Source organism: Aulonocara sp. 'chitande type north' Nkhata Bay, linkage group LG3, assembly GCF_057382095.1.
Source record: "Aulonocara sp. 'chitande type north' Nkhata Bay isolate Kocher_YH1m ecotype deep benthic linkage group LG3, A_spYH_male_GT1.1, whole genome shotgun sequence".
NCBI lineage: Eukaryota > Metazoa > Chordata > Actinopteri > Cichliformes > Cichlidae > Aulonocara > Aulonocara sp. 'chitande type north' Nkhata Bay.
In genome coordinates this window covers 19,040,809-19,065,088 of record NC_141346.1, presented here as the reverse complement: position 1 = coordinate 19,065,088, position 24,280 = coordinate 19,040,809, and the positions used below count along the sequence as shown (strand labels likewise).

Sequence of the window (24,280 nt, the reverse complement as noted above, 5' to 3'; positions counted from 1 at the left end):
ATATGAATATAAATGTGAGAGTAACAGATACCACACAGTGGCTCATCAGTGTGAACCGGGGGCACAAAAAGTACCAGTATATTTAAAGGGTTAACATTAAAAGTTAAAGATGTATATCATTTAATGTGACATTATAGGGAAAAATAACTAATGTTTGTGTAAAAGAAAATATTTGGCCTAATATCATTTTTGTTCACTAAACAGGTGGATACATGCCACAACATTAGAACAACCGACAAGTACAGTTAATGACATTAAGAGCACTCCCACAGCAGGAGAGTTTACCCCATTACACCAGAAAACACTCAGGACACAGGCTCCAATCTTCTATGGCCTCATTACTGCAATACTCTAACACTACATAAAAAAAGATTAACAATAATTGCATTAAAACACATCTTATTGTTTGAGATAATTATAATTTCAAATATATATATTTTTTAAATATAAAAACCTGTTTTGCACTGTGTGATCTGAAAGTGCTGTATGCTGTGAACTGAATGCTGGCAGCACAGCACATACATAGGAGGACTGAAGTGTACAGGAATATACTCTGGAAAAAAAGAAAAGCATCCTGCAAAAGTAAACCAAGCCTTTCCCAAGGCAAATAAATGGGATATTCTTCAATGACCAAGTCAGTCAGTTGATCTCAGCCCAAAAGAGCCACTTTTCAGTTTCAGTTTTTTTCAGTTTTCAGTTTTATTTGTCATATGCAAGTTAGCACAGGGTCAACATTGCAATGAAATGTGTTTGACGAGCAGCAGTCACTCAGCAGCATAGTACAGTAGGAGAAAATATAATAAAATATAATAAAATAAAATAAAATAATAAAAAAATAGAAAAATAGTAAGGAGCAAAATATTAGAGAGACATGGTAAAAAAGAAAAGATGACTAAATATATATGTATCTACAAATATAAATATATGTACACCAGTGATTAAATGAGAAAATCTTGAAAAGAAATATGACGGGAGGGCAGATGGGATATTGCACAGGAATGAGCAGCACTTTTCAGTTAGTCGATACAAAACTGAAGACAGAGAAAGTCACAAAGAGCAAATCAACACAGTAAATGCCTGACAAAGTTTGTCAAGGATGAAAACAGCATCTGGTGATGTGCATGGGTGATAGACTTCAGGTACTCATTGTTCAGGACTTTAGGACTTCAGGCCAAGTAAAACCTGTGCTTCTATTTAAAACAATGTAACTTTGTCTAATTACCTTTGAGCCTCTTAAAATGGGGGATTGCTCATAAAAATCGCTCCAATTCATAACCAATGAATGCCATGCGGCTGTTAAACCATTAAATTAAAGCTGGAAGTTTGCACGTCAGTCACATTTTGATTGTATTGTCAAATATGTTGTGGTGGTGTACAGAGGCAAAACTGAACTCTCCTCTAAATTATGTCCATAACTATAACACCCACTGCTGCTGATAACACACAACTCTGTTACTGTGACAACTTTATTTAATAAAGTGCATTAAATAAGAAACACAACACATAAAGTATCAGAACATAGTTCATGACATTTCTTTACAATAAAAACTAGTTACAAGTTGACAAAATACATTCAGATAATTCAGAGACACCCTTTCCTCAGATTAATGAAGACAATGTCTACACTACAGTCACAGACCTTACAAGACAACAATGAACTGATAACTGATAATGAAGAAACAAAAGTTTTTACAGCACAATGTTTGTCGAAGGCTGTGTGGAGGTGAGATAAAGACCCAAAGTGCAGGCACAGGCTGACATGTGAGTGAGCTTTTATTGAAGGAGAGTCAGTGTTGGGAAGGTTACTTTTAAAATGTATTCCACTACAGATTACAGATTACATGCCCCAAAATGTATTTTGTAACGTATTCTGAATACTTTGGATTACTTAATATATTATCATGCTTTTTACAACTACATGAATGTACTATTGCTGTGTGATTTATTACTTTTACTGAAGGCTACTCATGATACCAACACCAACTAGATGTTTAAATCTTAATATAAAATGAGTAACAGTAGGGTGGACATTAGGTAAAGCTGCACTTGTTGCAGTGATCTTGTATAGAAAACTATTTGGCGCGTATATAAAACAGGTCCGCGGCTCTGAACCGTAGTAAAGGGACCTCTGGCTAATACGTCGGGCTCGTAGCCAAAAACTAGCTTTACTTTGTTGTGTGGGTCAACTTTTCTAGCGAGAGACAGAGAGAGGCGTTGAAAGGCTGCTCCAACGGAACTTATTGTTTCGGAGGAAAACACGAACACAGCGTACAGTCGAGTCTTAATAGCTTACTTACAACTGGGCTCGTCAGGCACTCTCTTTGGCTGCAGTGGTTATTATTATATTTACATGCTCCGGTTTTTGCTCAGTGACAACTTGTACTTTTTGGCTCTCCTTTTTCTCCCTCCTCGCACTCACAGACACATAACGGGTATGTCAGCACGGACTACACTGCCTATGAGGCTACATTCTTTAGGGCTATGCTTGTAACACTCTGCCTGTTGCCTTCATCCATCCATCCATTCACTTCTGCTTATCATTTTCAAGGTCGCGGGGGGTGCTGGAGCCTATCCTAGCTGTCATAGGGCGAGAGACAGGGTACACCCTGGACAGGTCGCCGGTCTGTCCCATGAAACCCATGAATAACCAATGATCAGGACATAGAACTTAAACATAAAACACTGGAAAACACCCAGGACCATGACAGTTCGTGAGCTGGTAAAACACAGTTTCATGTCAGGTGTAGTTCCTACAGATTTTAAACATGCTGTAATCAAACCCATGGTTAAAAAACCTGCTCTTGATCCTACAATTCTTGCAAATTGCAGGCCTATCTCCAAACTACCTTTTCTTTCCAAATTTCTTGAAAAGATGGTTCACAGCCAATTAACGACATTCCTGGAAAAACTTAAATGTTTTAGAGGTTCCAGTCCGTTTAAACTATTTCATAGCACTGAATCAGCCCCTTTAAAGGTTTTTAATTACATACTGACTCTGAGGACTGTGTTGTTCTTGTGTCTTTAGATTTGACAGATGTGTTTGATACAGTGCATCATGCCATTTCACTCACTTGTTTTGAGCAATGGGTGGGCATTAGGGGCACAGCACTGGCGTATAGAAGGGCGCAGATCAGTTTAATGCTGGGTTGTGCTGTAATAGTTATCCTCGGTCAGAAGGAGAAGCTGACATCCAGGGAGTAGATTGTAACAGGTGGAATTTATTTGCATTCAGATTGGTGGTACAAGGAGATATGGCATAGTGTAGGAGGATGTAGAGGGGTGATGCGGGGTGGTTTCTGCGATCAAGAACAGGAAAAGCATTGGAACATGAATACAGATTAAAGGGTAAGAGAGCTAGCCATGAATTTCTCTACAACAACTATGCTACGGTTGAGCATCAGTTTGACAGTGTATACATTTATTAAAGCACTACCTAAATTGAGCCACAAGATGGCACTCCAATACAAGGGACAAATATTCATATTGAGGCAGTTAGCAGTCAGCCCTCTAGTTAACCACTACGTAATACAATAATATTACAGCACACAAAGTTATGTGAATTGGTAAAGGGAACAAATAAAGCTGGAACAAGGCCAGAAACTATCAAATAACTGAGCCACCATAGCTATCATTAACTAGCACATATGCCAAAGGTAGATAAAACCAATGCGCACAAGTAATAGGGCAGAGCATCTTAAACATGGAATGTTAACTCACACACCATTCACAACAACCACGGGGTGGGCTATTCGTTTTTCTTCCCAGCAGCTCTCTTCTCCTCTCTCATCAGCCCAGGAACAAGTCAGGGGTCCCATGAATCCCACAGAGGCTGCTGGGTAATGTAGTTGATGCTTACACTGACTTTTCTACCACCGCATTGGTTCAGGTCCTACTTTGCCAGGCAAACTTTTTATGTTAGTCTCTGTGACCATGTGTCGTCCTCCGCTCGTCTCTTGTGTGGTGCCCCACAGGGCTCAGTTCTCGGCCCCCCTTCTCTTTTCTTTGTATCTGCTCCCTCTTGGTTATATACTGAGAAAACACTGCATTGCATTTCACTTCTGTGCTGGTGATTGTCAGATTTATGTCCCTCTAAAGAAAAAACACACAGCCTTTACTTCAGTGTCTTGATGACATTAAGGTTTGGATGTCTTTTAACTTTTTAAAATTCAGCGACAAAAAACCCCCAATGTGTATTTAGATTCCTTGGCCCAGTATAATAAGCCAACTGTCACAAACCTGGGCATCAAATGGACTGTGATCAGTGTCTTCACAGTCAGATTAAGATAGTGGTAAACTCAAGCTTCTTTCAGCTCAGGCAGCTGGCTAAAATAAAGCCAATTCTTTCACGGCAGCACTTTGAGACAGTTATCCCCGCCTTTGTTAGCACTCGGCTGGATTACTGTAATGCACTTCATTGGATTGGATAATACTTGTGTTTTAACAGTGGAGATATAAGTATTTTATTTATTTTTATAAATAATTTATTTATAAAAATGAGTATAAAAAGTATGTGGTCTGAAAGTACCAGATGCTTTCAGATTATCTTTCAGTGTTGGAGAGCTTGTTGGTGCAATTTAGTGTCAGTAGATGGCAGCAATGTCCCTGTAGAGGCTAAGCCTATGCTTGAAGCCACTGAGGTGGTCGTTAACGGGGGTGACGCGATGTCACTGGTATGGATGAATTAGGTAAAAAGTCCAATAACTCCAGCAGTACTTATCTTGTCCCTTTTGGTCTTTATTCCCATATCATCTTAACATAACAGCGCAACGGTCACAAACTGTTTGCCTTCTTACAATTAATGACACACCTGACGCCGATTATGTGCGTCTACCTTAAATACCTTTACATGAACAAAACAGAAAAAGGTGACCTCTAGCGACCACATAAGGTATTAACCCAAGAATGGCTCCTACAGTCCCTCTTGATCATCAGAGGAACATTGCTGATGTTTTTGTGTGTGTGTGTGTGTGTGTGTGTACACACACACACACACACACACACACACACACACAAGTAAACTCCCACCCACAAACACCTTAATGTGTCCACATGGCATACCCGTGGTCATTTTTGGTGTTGCTACATTTGTTACAAGAAAAATCCATGGAAGAGAAAGAGTAATGGGTACAGAAAAAAAATCAAAAGCAACAAAACCAAGTTTCATCTCTGAGTCCACTGCCCAGGCCTCACACATGTGCTTATAGTTAAAGCCATACCAGCTACCATCCATTACTTTAGCATACACAGATGTGGTTCTGAGGAATCTGTCATCAGTTTTCTTGGAAACACTTTTACCAGTATAAGTAAATCCATCATATTGTACATAAAGGTGGGCCAAGCATGTGTCCCGTGTGTGATAAACAAAGAAAAACCTTTAAGTGTGTAGAAAGAAGAGTTTCATTTGATCATGATAATCATTTTATTTCACAGTGAAACAGAAGGACAGTTGTGCATGTACATGACTCCTGTTTATGATAGCATAAACCGATTAAACAGTTTTCTTCATTTAAGGAATATTTCTTAACCGAGAACTGTAGTCTCCTCATCCAAACTAGAGAAACTTGTGTCATCGTTCAAAGATTACTGACCTGTTTACTGGCTTTCACACCTCCAAGCAACCCAAAATGCTGCAGACAGACTCCTAACACGTTCCAGCAAGTGAGCTCACATTATTGCATTTATTGCAAGACTAAAGACTAGGATAAGGGGAAGGCCCACTCCAGCTCCTTTTAGCTGGCTCCTTAAAAAGTTAGAGAAACTGCTGTGAAATATAAGTGCCTATAAACATTTAACTGTTATTTGGTGAGGTGGGGTTTTGTGTATTGTGTATAGCCAGAGCCCACTGCCATATTTTTGAGTTCCCTTCAGGTAGTCTGGCTTCCTCCCCCAATCCAAAGACATACAGTTAGTGGGTTAAATGATGATTGTAAAAGGAGGGTGTAAATGCGAGTGCGAATGGTTTTCTGTCTCTCTGTTTTAGGCCTCGGGCCACCCAAATGACCCTGAATTGCACAAATGGAATAAAAATGGATGGTAAGATGGATAATATATGAAACGTTTCAGATCACATAACATCTGCAGATACAGTTGTTTTTCTTTTTTCTTTTTTAACACAGTTTAACCACAAGATATAAAAAAAATCACAATCTTATGGTCCGTTTGGCCTCTCAGGGCCACCGTACAATCTCAATAAAATATAGAAGACTGCTCACACACCCCTATTAAAAGTCATCTTGAACCATGATGGAGACAAAGAAGAGCAGCTGTACATTTTTGCCTCTTCTTGCTTCTCTTTGATGTTGATTTCTCCATGAGTGACATCTTTTGTTCTCACTGCTGAGTCGACTGCAGCTGCATCACTCTCTGCACAAGAAAACACATAAAGCGAGCATCAGTGCATCAGTGCAGGCAGTACAGTCCTACAGATACTGCTGCTGTTACATTAACGATGACATAAAAATCATTCAGATTAATCATGCTCCACCTTTTTGTGCAGGACTCAAATGGCAATAGATGCAAAACTGATGTCAAACTGCTGCAGGTAAAAATCATTACAACTAATAAATGTCTTGTTTATGTTTCTTAAATTCATGTGCTATTTAAATCATAAAATCTTGTTATTATGGTTATTATTTATTAAGTATTTTCTTAAAAGGTCAGACTATGAATAGTAAACACAGCCAAACATCAGGATAGAGAAAACGAAGTAAAAAATCAGTGGCATGAAAGAATAGAAAGGAGAGAAACATCTATACCTGGTATAGATCCAGAGGGTAGATTCCTAATCATTAAATTATCTATACTTAACAAAAAGCTATGTATTGTTGATATATATGGCCCAAATGTTAATGACACCTTATGTGGTTCTGGGGGTGCTCTGCCTCCGCGCTGGGGCTCTGGCTTGGGTCTGTGGGGGCTTGGTTACTGGTTGGTGTGTTGTCGGGGTTGTGGGTGTGTGCACGCGGGGCCAGCGTACAGGACCTCTGGTGTCCTGTACGCCAGAAATGGGGTCCTCTTTAACTGGCGGGGAAGTTGCCACATCCTTGCAGGAGCTCCAGCTGGTGGGGGAAAGCTATAGTAGAGGTGGAGAATGAACTCAACCTGGGTGTCTGTTGTCTCATGTAGTCTGGGAGATGATTGGATAACGGGGTGGGTGCAGTTTCCTCTGTGGTGGGGTTGGGGGGGCCGCCTCGGGCTCTGTGGGGCTTGGTGGTGCTGCTACTGTTTGCCCCGATCCGAATGGGTCTTAGACTCCATCTCTCTGGGAATACCTCCACAGGTTTGGGAGGTTATTTCCCCCCCACCACACTCCCTGCCGGTGGCTGATGCCCCTCAGCCATCAGTGCATTGGTAGTTCTCGGTGTCTGGGGCTTGGCGTTCAGGTATGTACCGCCTCACTTCTGGTGGCTGCTTGGTGGGGCCTGGTGCCCGTGGCTCAGTCGGGCCCTTTCCGGGGGGTGGGGGGCCCTCAGACCCTGGGCATCTGGGCTCGGTTTGCTCTGGCACAGCAGGCGTAGCCGCTGCTGGCAGATCCTAGCCTTGTCACCACAGCCCCCTGTAACGACGAGCTCTCATTGTCACTTACTGGGTCTGTTGACCCAGCGTTTTAAGTTTTAGTTTATTTGGATGTTGATGTTTATTTTTAAGTTCTTTAGGCTAGCTAAGTTAATTTGTTCATTAGATTCCCCTTTTGTTTTCTACCCCTGTATTTAGGGTTCCCTCACCCTTTATGTGTTTCAGGCTGCGTGTCTTATGTTATCCAGTTCCTGTTGTCATGTCTGCTTTCCATTCTGATTCCTCTTTTATTGTGAAAGTCCTTATCCTATGTGCAGTGTGTCTAGTTTTGCTTCGCCCTGTTTCGTTAGGTCTGATTTGTCCCAGCTCTGTTCCCACCTGTTCCCCATCCCCTCATTATCCTCCTGTGTGCATTTAGTTTGTGTTTTCTCATTCAGTTTTTGTCAGGTCGTCTGTTGTTCCTTTTCATGTTTTCCTGTTGTCAGGATTTCCCACATTCAAGGTTTCGTTCTTTGATTTTTGTGTTCAGCATTCAATTTTGCCAGTTTATTTCTATGTAGTTTCTCCCCAGTGTGCATGTGCCTTTTTGTTTTTGTACCTTTTAATCAGCCATATTAAACAGCTCACCTTTTGTTAATATTCAAGGTTAGTCTCACGTTCTTTCGTGTTTTAAATAAATACTTAAATAACACAGTACGGTGGCACGGTGGTTAGCACTGTTGCCGCACAGCAAGAAGGTCCTGAGTTCAATTCCACCATCAGGCCGGGGTCTTTCTGTGTGGAGTTTGCATGTTCTCCCTGTGATAGTGTGGGTTCTCTCCGGATACTCTGGCTTCCTCCCACCGTCCAAAGACATGCAGCTTGTGGGGATAGGTTAATTGGATAATCCAAATTGTCACTAGGAGTGAATGTGAGTGTGAATGGTTGTCTGTCCCTGTGTGTTAGCCCTGCGACAGACTGGCGACCTGTCCAGGGTGTACCCCGCCTTTCGCCCTATGACAGCTGGGATAGGCTCCAGCGCCCCCCGCGATCCTGAAAAGGATAAGCGGAAGCGAATGGATGGATGGACTTAAATAACAGTAAATACTTAGTATTTACTGCACACTGCAGTGTGAGACTGAAGTGCCCTAATAGGGTGATATGGTACTACAAGGTCATTAAGATAAGATGGGGCCTGATTATTTAAGACCTTGTATGTGAGGAGCAGGATTTTGAATTCAATTCTGGATTTAACAGAAAGCCAAAACAGGAGAAATATGCTCTCTCTTTCTAGTCCCTGTCAGGACTCTTGCTGCAGCATTTTAGATTAACTGAAGGCTTTTCAGGGAGTTTTTAGGACATCCTGATAATAATGAATTACAGTCGTCCAGCCTGGAAGTAATAAATGCATGAACTAGTTTTTCAGTGTCACTCTGAGACAGGATATAATTTTAGAGATACCAGAACTAAAGTAGAGATTGTATACTGAGTATATACTTTCACAAGAGTACTTCTGTGAAACATGAAGATGGAGCTGAAACACAAGGCTGTATTTGAACTGACTGACCACAGACCTGCTTTCATGAAACCCCCGTAACCATAGAAAAATGCGGCAGGATGTCAGAGAAACTCAAAAAATCATTACATTTCCTCAAGTGAAGTCCACAGTTGAAGGATTTGTGACTAATAAAATTGTGCAGAACTGATTAATAATTTAATGTTTGTGTGTGTATGTGTGGCCTGCAGTAAAAGTTGAGCAGCTTATGAGTTTTCATCTGAAACAGGAAACTGGATGAGCACAGAGCTATTAGTTCTGAAAATACTGTTTGCACACAAGGAACAGGACTCACCGCTACAGACTTCTACAAACACAGAACAGCTACTGTGATCTATGGCATGATTGTAGACTTTAAATAAGCTTTTAAAAATATGTATCACTAAAATTATCCATACATTTTCTTAACAACTGTAGCGGGAGAACTGGAGCTTATCTCCACTGGGATAGTGTGAAAGGTGGGCTGCACACCACACAGGTTTCCAGTCTGTCACAGGACTAGGAAACACAACTTAACAATCTATCCAATTTGAAATCACTAGTTAACACCTATCATGTCTTTAGACTGTGGGAGGAAGAACTCACTCAGCACAGTGAACTGTTTAAACTGCACGTTAGTGTGAGGTGAAGAGTAAAGATAGTCTTCTTTGCAGTGGAAAGTTTTAAACCTTGTGGTCTTTAACCATGAAAGCAGGTCTGTGATGGTTATTGCCACTTAGAAGAACAACCAGAATGCTTTGCAGTCTGTTACTTCCTCATACAGACCTTTATTTTGTCTCATTGCTGTTTTGGGCCTCCTCTTGAGCCAGAAAACAATCAGAACATTTGATATTGGCACATTCAAGCCCGTGACCTTTGTTCTAATTTCTTCTGAATGCCTATATTGAATATGATAGAAGACATAAAATATATGTTTGATAGCTAAGATTACTTTATTATTATTATTATTAGTTTAAATATAAAAAGTACCTTTTGGGCAGCATTTGACATGGTGGTTAGCACTGTTGTCTTGGAGCAAGAAGACCCTGTATTTGAATCTACTATCTGTCTGGAGTTTACATGTTCCCTCTGTTTTTGTGTGAGTGCTCCTCCAAAAACATGCACTTAATAGAGTTAGGTTAACTGATGATGTCCAGGGTGTAGCCCACCTACCTGGGATACTCTCCAGACCCCCTGCTACTCTAACTGGACAAGCGAATGGATGGATATTAAGTAATAAGGAAAACTCCACAGAGCTGCTTTTATCCAAGCTTCATCTTTCCTTTCAATATTGTTTAAAATTGAAAAACATACTAACGTGAGACGTTCATGCAACAAAAAGAGTGGAAGTCTCACCTTTTAGTTTCCTGTCAACATGTCGTTCCACCAAAACAACCAGTAACATCACTACTAACACAACACAGACTGTTCCAGCTGTCAGCAACACGGGGACAAGTGGAGAGGAACCAGCAGAAGAGGCAGGCGGAGGTGTGGATGTAGGTGGAGGTGTGGTGGTGTGTTTGTCTAAAACAAAGCAAACACAGTCATTAAGTTGTCGTCACATTGTGAATGTTGAAAGCTGCAGAAACACAGACAGGTGAGTGTGTCACCTGTGACAGTGATCCAGCTGGATGGAGACTCTCCATGACCGCTGATGTCACACTTGTAGAGGCCTTCATCAGACCTGGAAACATGCTGGATGGTCATGTGATCTGTAGAGTCTTTCCCAGTGAAGACGCCATCTTTGAAGAAAATGGCTGTGAGGTTGGAGGGAGTGGTCTTTGTTTTACAGAGCAGAGTGATGTCATCTCCCTCCATCACAGGGAGGACAGGACTCTGCAGGATCACTGATCCACCTCAACACAGAGACAAACTACAGCATTTCATCCATTTACACACAGCTTCATCAACACTAACTCCACACACTCAGCTTACCAGTGACTGTCAGGTTAACCATGTTACTGATGGTACTCTGATTGGACTCACACCAGTAAACTCCAGTTTCCAATGAGTAGATGTGACTGATGTTACAGGAAGAACCATCTGCTACTCCCCACTCTTCACACTCAGCTCTGGTTTCTAAGCTTGTGTTTCTCCTCAGAGTCCATCCAGCAGAGCTGTCGTCCTCCTCACAGCTCAGAGACACAAAGTCTCCTTTAAAGAACTGAGAGCTGCTGGGACTCACAGTCAGACGAGCTGTGATGTTACAATTAAACATTTCATTGTTTTGCAAAGTAGTACTTCGACAAATTTTTTTAAATGAGAATTAAACTATTTTTTCTGTGGTTAGGGCTGCCACTCTAAACATGCCAGAATAAGAAGCCAACAAACAAATATTTTAAATATTTAAAAGAAAATCACTGACCTTGGTTTGTTGTCCAGCAAAGCATTGAAGTCAGAACTAAAGATAAATGACACTTAGGTTGGTCTGGAAAATAATAAAGGGCTGTGGTTTATTTAGCTCATTTTCAGCCCCCGAAAAGTATAACAATCATTAAAAGGTGGAACTGGATGCAGCAAGTTTAGAAAAAAGCCAGAGATAATAATAACTCTGTTTTGAAAGTGAAAGGAAAAGTTTATTTCAGCTTTATTTATAGATCTCTGGTCCACTCACATTATTGTGCAGTCACGTAAATGTAAAAGGATTAAAGAATGTGTGTTTGAACTGCTGTAGAAAAAAAGACGTCTTCATAGTTTACACGTCCTCTCTGAATACTCCAAAGTCAAAACATTTTTTATCAATAGTTAGTCTGATTATAATTAGAAATCAGAAACATTGTAACTCTGAGCATGAAGTCATGTGTCCTCTTTAAAGGTAAGTTCATATAATAACTAACTAAACTCTGTCAAGTTCACTGGTTAAAACGGTAAAATGTCCCCTTTAACATGCTGCTTTTAACAGCAAGTTTTTATCTTCTCCTCCATCATTGTTTATCTACAGAACAGAGAGTAAAAGTTCAACATTCAAAAGAGAGAATTTATCCACTCACAGAGCAGACATAGTAGAGATGCTTCATCCATTGTCCTCTTGACTGATGTGACCTGTTTTCTCTTCTTGTCATAGAGACACAGTAAACTCCGCCCCCTTCCCCCACATGTTTTTTTTTTGCCTATATGAATGATGTGTGTAACAAGTAGATTAAAAAAGAAATTCAAAAATGTTGTTTAACAGAAAATAGTAACAATGTTTAGAATGTTTTTGCTCTTTGAAAAACATCGACTCGTTTTGAATTTGAAGCACTGCACAAACTGAGAACTGTGGAGACTAAGTGACAGTTTTTCCCACATATATATCTTTAGATGCTCAAAATATACGAGCCTCCTTTTTAGAAACTGGTCTGTGCCCATAAACCATGTGTGCAGGCTGCTTTCATGTTGTTATACACCAGTTTTGACCCCACCATCTAAATGATGGAACATTAGACCAGACTATGTTGTTACAATCTTTTGCTCTCTGATGTTGGTGAGTCTGTGTGAATTGTGACCTCAGTTTCCTGTTCTTAGCCGTTGTTACGTCCTGTGTAGTGTGCATACCGTGCTCTTCTGCATACCTTAGTTGTAATGAGTAGCTATTTGTGTTGCTATCAACTTATCAACTTAAAGCAGTCTGACCTCTGACCTCTGCCATCAAGATGGCAGAGAGCTCCTTCTCTCCTTTTCAGACCATTCTCTGTAAACTGTACAGATGGTTTTGTGGGAAAATCCCAGTAAATCAGAAGTTTTTGAAATACTCAGACCAGCCCGTTTGGCATCAACAACAATATCTGACCAAATATCATTTTTGTTCAATAAACAAGTGGATACATGCAGCATTACATGAATTGTTATAGATGTAACAACTGTATAAAACAATGATAATAAAAAATAAACTGTACATTGTTACATTACAGCATTCCGTTGGATTGATGTGGATGTCACTCTGAGATGTAACACTGGCTGAATGTTGTTTCAGACCCAACATACTCATCCCGGATAGCAGCACTCCCCCAGCAGGACAGTTTACCACATTACACCAGAAAACATCACTCATCGTGACACAGGCTCCAATATGCATGGGGCCTCATTACTGCAATACTCTAATACTACATTAAAAAACCCCAATGATTAGCGATAATTATATTGACAAACACATTTTATTGTCCCCTCCACGAATCACTACCTTAACGTGGTGGAGGGGTTTGTGTGTCCCAGGGATCCCAGGAGCTATGTTTTCTGGGGGCTTTGCTCCCTGGTAGGGTCTCCCATGGCAAATTGGTCTTGGGTGAGGGACCAGACAAAGAGCGATTCAGAAGACCCTTATGAAAAGACCATCGAGGGAACAGTTCACCCTGCCCAGGATAGGGTTACCCGCCCTGGAGCCAGGCCCGGGGAGGGTGCCCGAGGGCAGGCATCTGGTGGCCGGGTCTTAGTCCATGGGGCCCAGCCAGGCACAGCCGGAAAAAGGGACATGGGCCCATCTTCCTGAAGGCCCACCACCCGCAGGAGGCACCGCAGGGGTCAGGTGCAATGTGAGCCGGGCAGCAGCCAGGAGTGGCTCGGGGGGACTCAGAGTAGAGTCGCCACTCTTCCACATCGAAAGAAGCCAGTTGAGTTGAGGTGCTTCCTGGGTAAGGTTTTCCAGGCACGTCCCACCGGGAGGAGGCCCCAGGGCAGACCCAGGACACTGGAGAGGCTATATCTCTTGGTTGGCCTGGGAACGCCTTGGTGTTCCCCCAGATAAGCTGGAGGAGGTGGCTAGGGAGAGGGACGCCTGGGCTTCTCTGCTTGGGCTGCTGCCCTCGCGACCCGGCCCTGGATAAAGTGGAAGAAAATGGATTGATGGACATTTTATTGTTTGAGATGATTACAGTTTTTTCTGAATGCTTAAACCCTAACTGTGATTCCTGTAGCACAATCTCTAAAACTATTCAGACTTATAGCAAAACCACTCACTGAGTTTGCAAAACTAAAAGCACAAAAACTGCTTTGCACTCAGTTTGCAATTTTGTAACACACACTTTGCAAAACTGTAGGCACAATTCACTGCACAACACTCAATTACCAAATTTCCAACACACTCCTAGCAAAAGTATACACATGTATGGCTATCATTAACACTAATTTGCCAACTGTCTGGCACACTTTCACATGTGAAAACTGTTTTAGATAATTAGTTCACTTTGCAATCAGCCTAAGCACTATAATACAGGTAAGCTGTGTGTGCGGAGTACAATGGAGGGAGCAGAAAGAGTGAGAAGTAGAGGAGGCCGAGGAAGAGGACGTGGAGGTGAAGAAGTAGGATGAAGAGGACGACAAGGACAAGGAGGAGCAAGAGGAAGACGAGGAGGGGGGAGAGGAAGATGAGGAGGGGGGAGAGGAAGGGTAGGAAGAGTAAGAAATAGAATTGCTGATGACATCAGAGCTACAATAGTGGACCATGTAATCAACCGTGGAATGACCCTGAGGGTAGCTGGCCAACGGGTCCAGCCTAACTCGAGCCGCTACACTGTAGCAAGTACCATAAGGACATCTTGAAATGAGAATCGGTTAGTACAGTCACTTCGCACAAAGATTTGTAGCACTGCCATATGCCAATGAGAAACACACCAATACCATTGATGTAAAAATACTGAAATTGTTACTTTACAGAATTGCTAGATGACCAGATGCTGGGGCAGAGGAAGCATGTTCACTGCAGACCAAGTAACCCATATAGTCATTATGGCGATTGCAAATAATCCTATACTTGGAAATAAACACTTGTGTTTGTTTTGATGTGTTTGAATAAACACCAGTACTTGAAGTTTGGATCCCTCTATGCTTATGGATCTATGACAGAAGTATGAGCTCAAACTGACATAGCCTACCTTGTGCACAGAGAAAGCAAAAGCCAGATGTGTTTTGTATTCATACCATCAGTGTGCAGTTGGCGCATTGTGTGCTTAGTAGATGATGGCTTGTGTGTACTGTTTGATACGGAAACACCGTATCAAACACAGCAGTATTTATTTTTTTATTTAAAAAAGAAACCCAACAATCTTCACCCTCCAGGGCCAGTTTAGTATCACCAATTAATCAAACTCCATGCAGGTCTTTGGTCTGTTTGAAGAAACCCTGAGAAACTACCCAGTGAGAACCCCCACAGACACGGAGAGAACATGCAGACTCCTCAGAGAAAGGGTCCAAACAGCAGGTGGATTCAAATCCTGGAACCAGAATAAACCAGGAAATAAATGAATGTGTGTTCTTCGTCTTTCAGAGGTGAATTGTTTTTGATTTCCTGATTTTGAACCTGTACGATGGTGGTAGGTGGTAGAGCCCGTCACCTACTAACCTGGAGGTTGGTGGTTTGATCCCCGTCCGCTCCATCAGAGTATGAATGTTAGATAGGAATCTCTTACATGGAGAAAGAACCTAGAGAAAATATGCTTGGGTGAAAGAGGCAAATTCGAGTACTCAGAGTACAATAAGAACTGGTCCATTTACCATTTACACACCAAACTGTATCCCAGGTTACAATCAGAGCAGCCCCTTCCTCCAGAGGATGTTTTGATGGCCAACCCTCATTTGTGAAGTCCATCAGTATGTTTCTGCCTGTTCAGTCTGTGCCCAGACCAAGTCATTGAGCTCACCACCTGCTGGTTTACTGGTCCAGACAGCTGCGGTCCTACATCATGGTAGATTTCCTCACTAGCCTCCAGGTAAAGTCACCATACTAACTATTGCAAACTGTTTATCCAAGGCTGTGTATTTTGTTTCTCTCCCTAAGCTTCCTTCAGCCTTAGAGACCTCTCAGCTTTTGTCAGATCATGTCTTCATGTTACACATGACAGAATCTCCGCAAAAAGTTTCCTTCGCTTCCCGCGAACTCACATGAAGTAAAGAAAGCAGCAGCACTTCTGTAAAGTAGCTCAGACAAGCAGCATCAGGAGATTCTCCAGCTATAACCTAATGCACGGAGGGGAGGCTTATGTGACAGCTAGGGAAGTCAGGTGACCGGAGGCTGCAACATGCTCAGACAGCACCTACTACTTATATATGACCAACTAATGTGATTGGCCAGTAATTAGCAGTGAAATATTAAATAAAATATTAATTCTGTTAGAGTCTGACACACAAAATAACTGTAACGTGTGTGTGTGTGTGTGTGTGTGTGTGTGCGTGTGTGTGTGTGTGTGTGTGCGTGTGTGTGTGTGTGTGTGTGTGTGTGTGTGTGTGTGTGTGTGTGTGTGTGTGTGTGTGTGTGTGTGTGGAATATAGATTGAGACATTGTTACACTGTTACATGTTTAAATGCACTGAGCTGCTGTGATGTGATTGGCTCCTCACATATTTGCATTAACAAACAGTGAGACATGTGTACATAATAAAATGGCCAGTAGGTTTGTACTGTGATTAGAACAGTTACTCTTTTATCACATGTTGCATGTTGATTCTTCATAAATGTGCATTTATTTAAATCTCACCATCTCCCCTTTCTGTGGAGGGCACCGATGAGGTCATAACATCATTACATTGTTACTGAAAGCATCACAATTAAAAGTATGCAGAAAATGAAATTTGAAGTTAATGATAATAATTGTGTAAACTACACTTTAAAAGTGGAGATATAAGTATTTCATTTCTAAAAATAAATATATAAAGTTAGTTTGTACTATGTGATCTGAAAGTACCAGATGCTTTCAGATGATCTTTCAGTGTTGGAGAGCTTGTTGTTGCCATTAAGTGTCAGTAGATGGCAGCACCAGGCTGCAGTTTAATCTTGATCATCAGAGGGACATAGCTGATCTGTGTGTGTGTAGTCCCCTCATCCAAACTAGAGAAGATTGTGCATGAATATTAGTCATCATGCAAAAATTACTCTCCTGTTTACCGGCTTAAATAAATCACCTCTTTCACCTCCAAGCGATCCTAAATGCTCCTGACACGCTCTAGCAAGAAAACTCACATTATTGCATTTTTATTCCCCAACCCTGAATTGCACAACTGGAATAAAAACGGATGGTAAGATGGATAATATATAAAAAGTTTCAGATCACATAACATCTGCAGATGTTTTTCTTTTTTCTCTTTTTTAAACACAGTTTAGCCACAGCAGTGATTCTTGATATAAGGGACAAAACATGTCCGGCAGATAAAACCCAATTTTGTGGTTAAAAATATGCATACAAGTGTTAACCCAACTGCCTAAAAGACAAACCAAGGCAATGTTTATACAACAAAACTATGATTTTGCATTTTTTATAAATATATATTTATTTTAAATGGTACAATACATTACCAGTACCTTAAAAGTCCATTGTCCAGAAGCAGGTGTGATAATATTAAAATACAGAAAAAAAATTAAAAGTAATGTAAAAGTAAACATCATGGCTCTCGTCACTAAGTATTTAAGTCAATACCTTATATAATATCAAAATATGCAATTGAAAATTTATTTTTAAATATTTTTTAAGTGATTAAAATCGTGTCCAGAGTTTTTGTCAACACCGTCAGATTTTTTCAAAAGTACAAAAAAATCAGGAATTATTGTGGGCAGCTAACACTCTGAGGACCCCTTTACCACTTCCTGTTTGATACACATGCCATGAAGTCACTGCTGTGATAATTTGTTTGTTTTTATTTCATTTATTGCACACCTTTCTGATAAAACTCTGTGTCACAACCATAGTGCGTCAACACCAAAGTCGATGTAAACCAAGATTTAATTATTTTTTTTGTAATAAGAGCTTAATTTAGGTAGATTGTTGAGGCCATAAGCAAATGATGAAAAACAAGATGGCTTTTGTCAGAAAAACATGTGTTATGAGAGAAAGTCGGGTATTTTGTCAACACCATCAGGATTTTTGTCTGAGGGTGTTGACCCTTTTTCTAATGGTGTTGACAAATGTCACAAAAGTGTGCTATTCACCATTTATGTTAAGTCATTTTTTATTAATATTTCAGACATATTACTTCCTGTGTATTTTACTGATATTTCTGCTTCACAGATGTGTCAAATATTATCAAATTTGCCTTATCTTGAATCTCATTGTTTATGTATACATTATTAATCCTGTAGGAAAATGCTTAGTCCTCTGCATTTAACCCATTCACTCAGTGATGCAGTGGGCAGCTACCAACCCAGGTTAGCCTCTGCTCGTTGGATTTGGATTAAGCCTGTTGTGCTGTTAAAATGTTTTAATGCTTTTTATCTTGTTCTATTACATCTGAATTTAAACAGGTTGTAACTCTCAGTGATGCCGCAGAGTTCCTTTGACTTTGGGATCTGCAGCCCAGGTTGGACCTGGAAATGGCTAATGACATCAGACTTAAAGACCAGATAGCATTTCTATTGCTGAATGCATAATTGTGTTGTGAATATTCATCCTTAATCTGTGAAAAAGCATAAGGTTCAGAAAAAATATAGTAATTAAAAAAATGGTACATTTCAGGCTAGAATAGCAAAGGGAAACCTGTCAGTAGAGGAACGAAAGAGAGGGAACAGGGATGATCAAAAAAGAAGGAGAGAAAAAATTAACAGCCAGCCTGAGTTGAAGAAAGAGTTTCTCATAAAGGAAAGATGGAGAAATAGAGTGAAAGAGGGAAAAATAAAGAACACCAGTGATCTGAAAGGAAGAGAAAAAAGTCAGAAGAGAAGGTTTTGGAAACAAGCACAGAGACAAAAGGAGAGAAAGTACAGCAGGGTCTAAACACACAACCACAGAGAACTTTAGGAATCAAGGAGTAGTAGGCTGGTGAACTATTAAGATGTAGAACTTGACATGTGCAAAAACAGAATTGTTATTATGTGTCTTGTGATATTACAAAGGTTGCTAAGGTTTAATTTTCATTTTGAAATAAATAATATCTTGTTTTCTACTAGAGTGTCACCACCGTCAGCACCTTGTCAACTCCATAATATGGAGTTTTTGTTTATTTTTCTCTTTTGGAGAACCATATAGTTTCCTCCCTCATGATCTTCCAATAAAAATACGTAATTTTCTCAATAAATGTGTAATTTGCATGCTGCTTAATATGACTGTTTCTTATACAGATTAAATACAAGCTTCTGAAAATATGTATGACTGTAACTCTAATAATAAAAAGCCAAAACAATCTTACTTTTAAATGTGGTATAATTACTTTGAAAACATATGTGCATAAACAATAGAATAGAGAAGCTGCTAATAGTCAAAAGAGCTGAAACAACTTAATTTAAAATATATATTTTTGCATTTCTTTGTGTCTGACGGTATTGACAAAAACCTTGCACTTCTCCAGCAAAAACATAAATTATTAAAAAATGTTACACCTGGGAGATTGTACCAAGACATGGTGAGACTTTGTGTAACAATTATATGTAAATATGTTTTTGAAAAATCAAAAAATATATTTTAGAAAATGAAAACCTGTTTTGTCCCTAATCTCAGGAATCACTGACAGTATACATAAAAAATCTCAGTAAAATATAGAAGTCTGCTCACACACCCTTATTTTTTTTAAAAATTCATCTTGAACCATGATGGAGACAAAGGACAGCAGCTGTACATTTTTGCCTCTTCTTGCTTCTCTTTGATGTCGATTTCTCCATGAGTGACATCTTCTGTTCTCACTGCTGAGTCGACTGCAGCTGCATCACTCTCTGCACAAGAAAACACATAAAGCGAGCATCAGTGCATCAGTGCAGGCAGTATCCTATAGATACTGCTGCTGTTACATTAACGATGACATAAAAATCATTCAGATTAATTATGCTCCACCTTTTTGTGCAGGACTCAAATGGGACATGATAGAAAACTGATCAGGTCCAGCTGTCAGGTTGTTGTGTGTGGGCGAGGAAGAGATGACCCAAACGCAGGACTCATGGTGCAGAATGATGAGGATTTATTGGAGCGAGTGAAAGAACAGAGCAGGAACGACAGGACTGACTAACTGACTGGAAGACTGAATGGCTGGCTGAACAGCTGAACAACTGAACACAGGCGGAAACGACAACAGTGACAACATCAATGACACGACGGTGAAGGAGTGGAAACAGAAGACTGATGAGGATGATAATGAGAGACCGGTGAGCACACAGCTGAAAATAATGTGGCTAACGACACATTAGACGAGCTTACACAGGAAACAGGAAGTGAAAAAACATGGATGTGGCAAAATCTGTGCTCTCCTCCTGTCTCATTCCCTCATTATCCCTCAGTGTATTTAAGGCCTGTGTTTCTCTCTGTCACTGTTGTGTCGTACCTGCATTACGCTGAGTGGTTTTCCCTCTGAATTGCTGAAGGTTAGTTTTGCTCTAAGTGTGGTTAGTTTCTCTCATTCATGCCACCACGTTTCTTGTTTTCATTATACAGTTTACTTTCTATTTGACATTTTTAAGGTTTTGGTTTGTTTGTGAAGTTATTTCTGATGATGCAATAAAGCTGTCGCTTTCAGTTCATCCCTCTGCATTCAGTGAGTCCTGCATTTGCCTGCCACACAGCACACCATGACAAGGTCAGGCTTTGAACAGTAAACACAGCCACACATCAGAAGACAGAAAAATGAAAAAGCAGTAAAAAGCCAGTGGCATGGAAAAATAGGAGGGAGAGAAACAGCTAAACCTGGCATGTGGGGTTCTTTTAAACCATTGTTTCCTAGATTCAAGCATGCAGTGTGAAGGGTTATTTTTGTCATTATAATTTAGTTTTATTTTCATATCAATCATAACAGCTGTTGCCTAAAGGTTCTTTCTATTGTAAAACCCTATAAAATGACCCCTGTACAAGCAAACACTAGGCAACAGTGGGAATGAAAAACGCACTTTTTAACAGGAAGAAATCAGCTAGAACCAGGCTCAGGTGGGAGCAACCATCTGCTGTGACTGGTTAGGGATGTGTGGATGAAGACAGGACAAAAGACACATGGAAGAGAGCCAGAGGTTAATAATAATTAAATCCAGAGAGGTGTATGAACACATAGTGAGTGAGAAAGGTGACTGAAGAAGTAATACTGATTGCGTCATGGTAATCCCCCAGCAGCATACACCTATTGCAGCAAAACTAAGGCAGGATTTAGGGTCACCTGGTCCAGCCCTAACTATATGCTTTAGCAAAACGGAAAGTTTTAAGCCTGATATTAAAAGTAGAGATAGTGTCTGTCTCCCGAATCCAAACTGGAAGCTGGTTCCACAAAAGAGGGGCCTGAAAGATGGAGAAATATGCTCTCTTTCTAGTCCCTGTCAGGACTCATGCTGCAGCATTTTGGATTAACTGAAGGCTTTTCAGGGAGTTTTTAGGACTGATTGTATACTGAGCATATACTTTCACAAGATTACTGCTACGAAACATGAAGATGGAGCTGAATCACAAGGCTGTATTTGAACTGATGACTACAGACCTGCTTTCATGAAACCCCCCGTAACCACAGAAAAATGCAACAGGATGTCAGAAACTCAAGAAATCATTACATCTCCTCAAGTGAACTCGTAATGAAGTATTTTTGAGTAATAAAAAGAGCAGATGCAGTTTTTGTCCAGAACTTTTAAATAATTTAATACAGTCTTAATACTGTGTGTGTGTGTGTGTGTGTGTGTGTGTGTGTGTGTGTGTGTGTGTGTGTGTGTGTGTGTGTGTGTGTGTGTGTGTGTGTGTGTGTGTGTGTGTGTATTAACATCCCTGAGGAGCTGACGAGTTTTCATCAATAAAAGGAAAGTGGACGACCACAGAGCTGTTAGTCTTTGTTATACACAGGGTGAAATACATGTTTGGAGCACAAATAACAGCACTCACTGCTAACAGATACTGCAAACACAGAACAACTACTTAGTGATCTATATATACTGTAGGTCTTTGACTAAGCTTTTAAAAATGGTTTAAAAAAGCAGGAGAACTGGAGCTTATCCTCTTTGGGATAGTGTGAAAGGCAGTTTGCACACCAGACAGGTTTCCAGTCTGTCACAGGACTAAAAAACACAACTTAACAATCTATCCAATTTGAAATCACTAGTTAACACCTATCATGTCTTTAGACTGTGGGAGGAAGAACTCACTCAGCACAGTGAACTGTTTAAACTGCACGTTAGTGTGAGGTGAAGTAAAGATAGTCTTCTTTGCAGTGGAAAGTTTTAAACCTTGTGGTCTGTAACCATGAAAGCAGGTCTGTGATGGTTATTGCCACTTAGAAGAACAACCAGAATGCTTTGCAGTCTGTTACTTCCTCATACAGACCTTTATTTTGTCTCATTGCTGTTTTGGGCCTCCTCTTGAGCCAGAAAACAATCAGAACATTTGATATCAGCACATTAAAACCCATGAACGTTGTTCTAATTATTTATTTAATAATACCTGACATTTTGTAATCTAAAGAGTACTTTGTGGGCAGCACTTGCCATGGTGGTTAGCACTGTTGTCTTACAGCAAGAAGGTCCTGAGTTCAATCCTTTTGAATGTTCTCTCTGTTTTTGTGTGGATTCACTCCGAGTACTCCTCCAAAAACATGCAGTTAATAAGATAAGGTTAACTGATTATTCTAACTTGCCACATAGGTGTGACTGGTTGTCTGTCCATGGTGTACCCCACCTACCTGGGATAACCTGCAGACACCCTGCTTCCTTAAATTGGACACGCAGAAGAGAATGGATGGACAGACTACATTCAGGATGTTCAACATTATTAATAAAGGACAAATTTCTGCTTGAGAAATACTTGATGCAAATGGAAACTTTGGTTTGTTTGTGAGAAACTCCAAAGAGCTGGTTTTATCCAAGCTTCATCTTTCCTTTGAATATTGTTTAAAATTGAAAAACATACTAACGTGAGACGTTCATGCAACAAAAAGAGAATAAGTCTCACCTTTTAGTTTCCTGTCAACATGTCGTTCCACCAAAACAACCAGTAACATCACTACTAACACAACACAGACTGTTCCAGCTGTCAGCAACACGGGGACAAGTGGAGAGGAACCAGCAGAAGAGGCAGGTGGAGGTGTGGTGGTGTGTTTGTCTAAAACAAAGCAAACACAGTCATTAAGTTGTCGTCACATTGTGAATGTTGAAAGCTGCAGAAACACAGACAGGTGAGTGTGTCACCTGTGACAGTGATCCAGCTGGATGGAGACTCTCCATGACCGCTGATGTCACACTTGTAGAGGCCTTCATCAGACCTGGAAACATGCTGGATGGTCATGTGACCTGTAGAGTCTTTCCCAGTGAAGACGCCATCTTTATAGAAAGCAGCTGGGAGGTTGGAGGGAGTGGTCTTTGTTTTACAGAGCAGAGTGACGTCATCTCCCTCCATCACAGGGAGGACAGGACTCTGCAGGATCACTGATCCACCTCAACACAGAGACAAACTACAGCATTTCATCCATTTACACACAGCTTCATCAACACTAACTCCACACACTCAGCTTACCAGTGACTGTCAGGTTAACCATGTTACTGATGGTACTCTGATTGAACTCACACCAATATATTCCACTGTCATGAGGCACCATCATACTTATATTACAGGAAGAACCAGCTGGTTTTCCCCACCCATCTCCACACTGAGTCCTCTGTTTGCTTGTGTTTCTCCTCAGAGTCCATCCAGCAGAGCTGTCGTCCTCCTCACAGCTCAGAGACACAAAGTCTCCTTCAAAGAACTGAGAGCTGCTGGGACTCACAGCCAGACGAGCTGTGAGGGTTAAAAATAAAAATAAAAATGTCATGGTTGTGCAAAGCAATGATGATACAACATTCTTTAAATTAGAATTAAAATACTTCTCATGTGTTTCGGGCTGCCAACCCTAAACATTAAAGAAGAAGAATTTAACACATATTTGACATATTTAAAAGAAAATCACTGACCTTGGTTTGTTATCCTGCAAGGCATTGAAGTCAAAACTAAAGATAAGTAAAACTTAGGTTAGCATGTAAAATAATAAAGACTGTAATTAATTTGGCTCGTCCCATCTCGTCTATCTCTGATCTCTTGTCCACTTATAATTATGTGAGTAAGTAATCCTTGTGGGAGGCATACATCAATGTAAAAGAATAACAGACTGTGTTTTTGAACTCTTTAAGAAAAAGATCTATTCATATTCATTATTTTTAGCTTGTTGCTATGTTTATATTTATAGTTCTAGTCTTAAGGTTTGTTACTGTTACGTTCCTCATTTCATCTCAAGTCTCCTTTTTCTTTATGTTTGTGCGTCTCCTGTGTCTAGACTGGGTTCTCTCTCTGTCTCCCTAGTCCGCTGTGTCCTCCTGTCTGTTCTTCTCTGGTTCCAGTGTTAAGACTGTGTTTCTGTGCCTTTGTGTTAGTTATTGCTA

The 24,280-nt window shown here is 40.5% G+C and overlaps 2 protein-coding genes across 2 annotated transcripts; both read right to left on the bottom strand.

The window, feature by feature from the left end:
* Positions 1-5,202: 5,202 nt before the first annotated feature.
* On the bottom strand, positions 5,203-12,051 carry LOC147334357 (high affinity immunoglobulin epsilon receptor subunit alpha-like). Its single transcript, XM_086271598.1, has 6 exons — positions 12,019-12,051; positions 11,394-11,429; positions 10,964-11,224; positions 10,639-10,884; positions 10,385-10,552; positions 5,203-6,363 (listed from the first exon to the last, which is right to left on the bottom strand). The coding sequence occupies exons 1-6, from the start codon at positions 12,047-12,049 to the stop codon at positions 6,209-6,211; spliced, it is 897 nt and encodes a 298-aa protein (XP_086127724.1). The 5' UTR covers positions 12,050-12,051; the 3' UTR covers positions 5,203-6,208.
* Positions 12,052-19,487: 7,436 nt separating this feature from the next.
* LOC147334356 (Fc receptor-like protein 5) lies at positions 19,488-23,851 on the bottom strand. Its single transcript, XM_086285915.1, has 5 exons — positions 23,816-23,851; positions 23,382-23,642; positions 23,057-23,302; positions 22,821-22,970; positions 19,488-19,630 (listed from the first exon to the last, which is right to left on the bottom strand). Exons 1-5 carry the CDS (start codon positions 23,838-23,840, stop codon positions 19,488-19,490), a joined length of 825 nt encoding a protein of 274 aa, XP_086142041.1. The 5' UTR covers positions 23,841-23,851.
* Between the last annotated feature and the right edge of the window lie 429 nt (positions 23,852-24,280).

What these genes read in the sequence shown, in the direction of transcription:
- LOC147334356 (XM_086285915.1), bottom strand. Translation starts at nt 23,840, where the DNA reads ATGCCTTGCAGGATAACAAACCAAG. An exon ending in GGTTAACCTGACAGTCACTG is followed by an intron (nt 23,303 to 23,381) that starts GTAAGCTGAGTG and finishes CTCTGTGTTGAG; the next exon opens with GTGGATCAGTGATCCTGCAG. An exon ending in TGTTGACAGGAAACTAAAAG is followed by an intron (nt 19,631 to 22,820) that starts GTGAGACTTATT and finishes TTTCTTGTGCAG; the next exon opens with AGAGTGATGCAGCTGCAGTC.
- LOC147334357 (XM_086271598.1), bottom strand. Translation starts at nt 12,049, where the DNA reads ATGGATGAAGCATCTCTACTATGTCTGCTCT. An exon ending in ATCTCTACTATGTCTGCTCT is followed by an intron (nt 11,430 to 12,018) that starts GTGAGTGGATAA and finishes ATTTATCTTTAG; the next exon opens with TTCTGACTTCAATGCTTTGC. An exon ending in TGTTGACAGGAAACTAAAAG is followed by an intron (nt 6,364 to 10,384) that starts GTGAGACTTCCA and finishes TTTCTTGTGCAG; the next exon opens with AGAGTGATGCAGCTGCAGTC.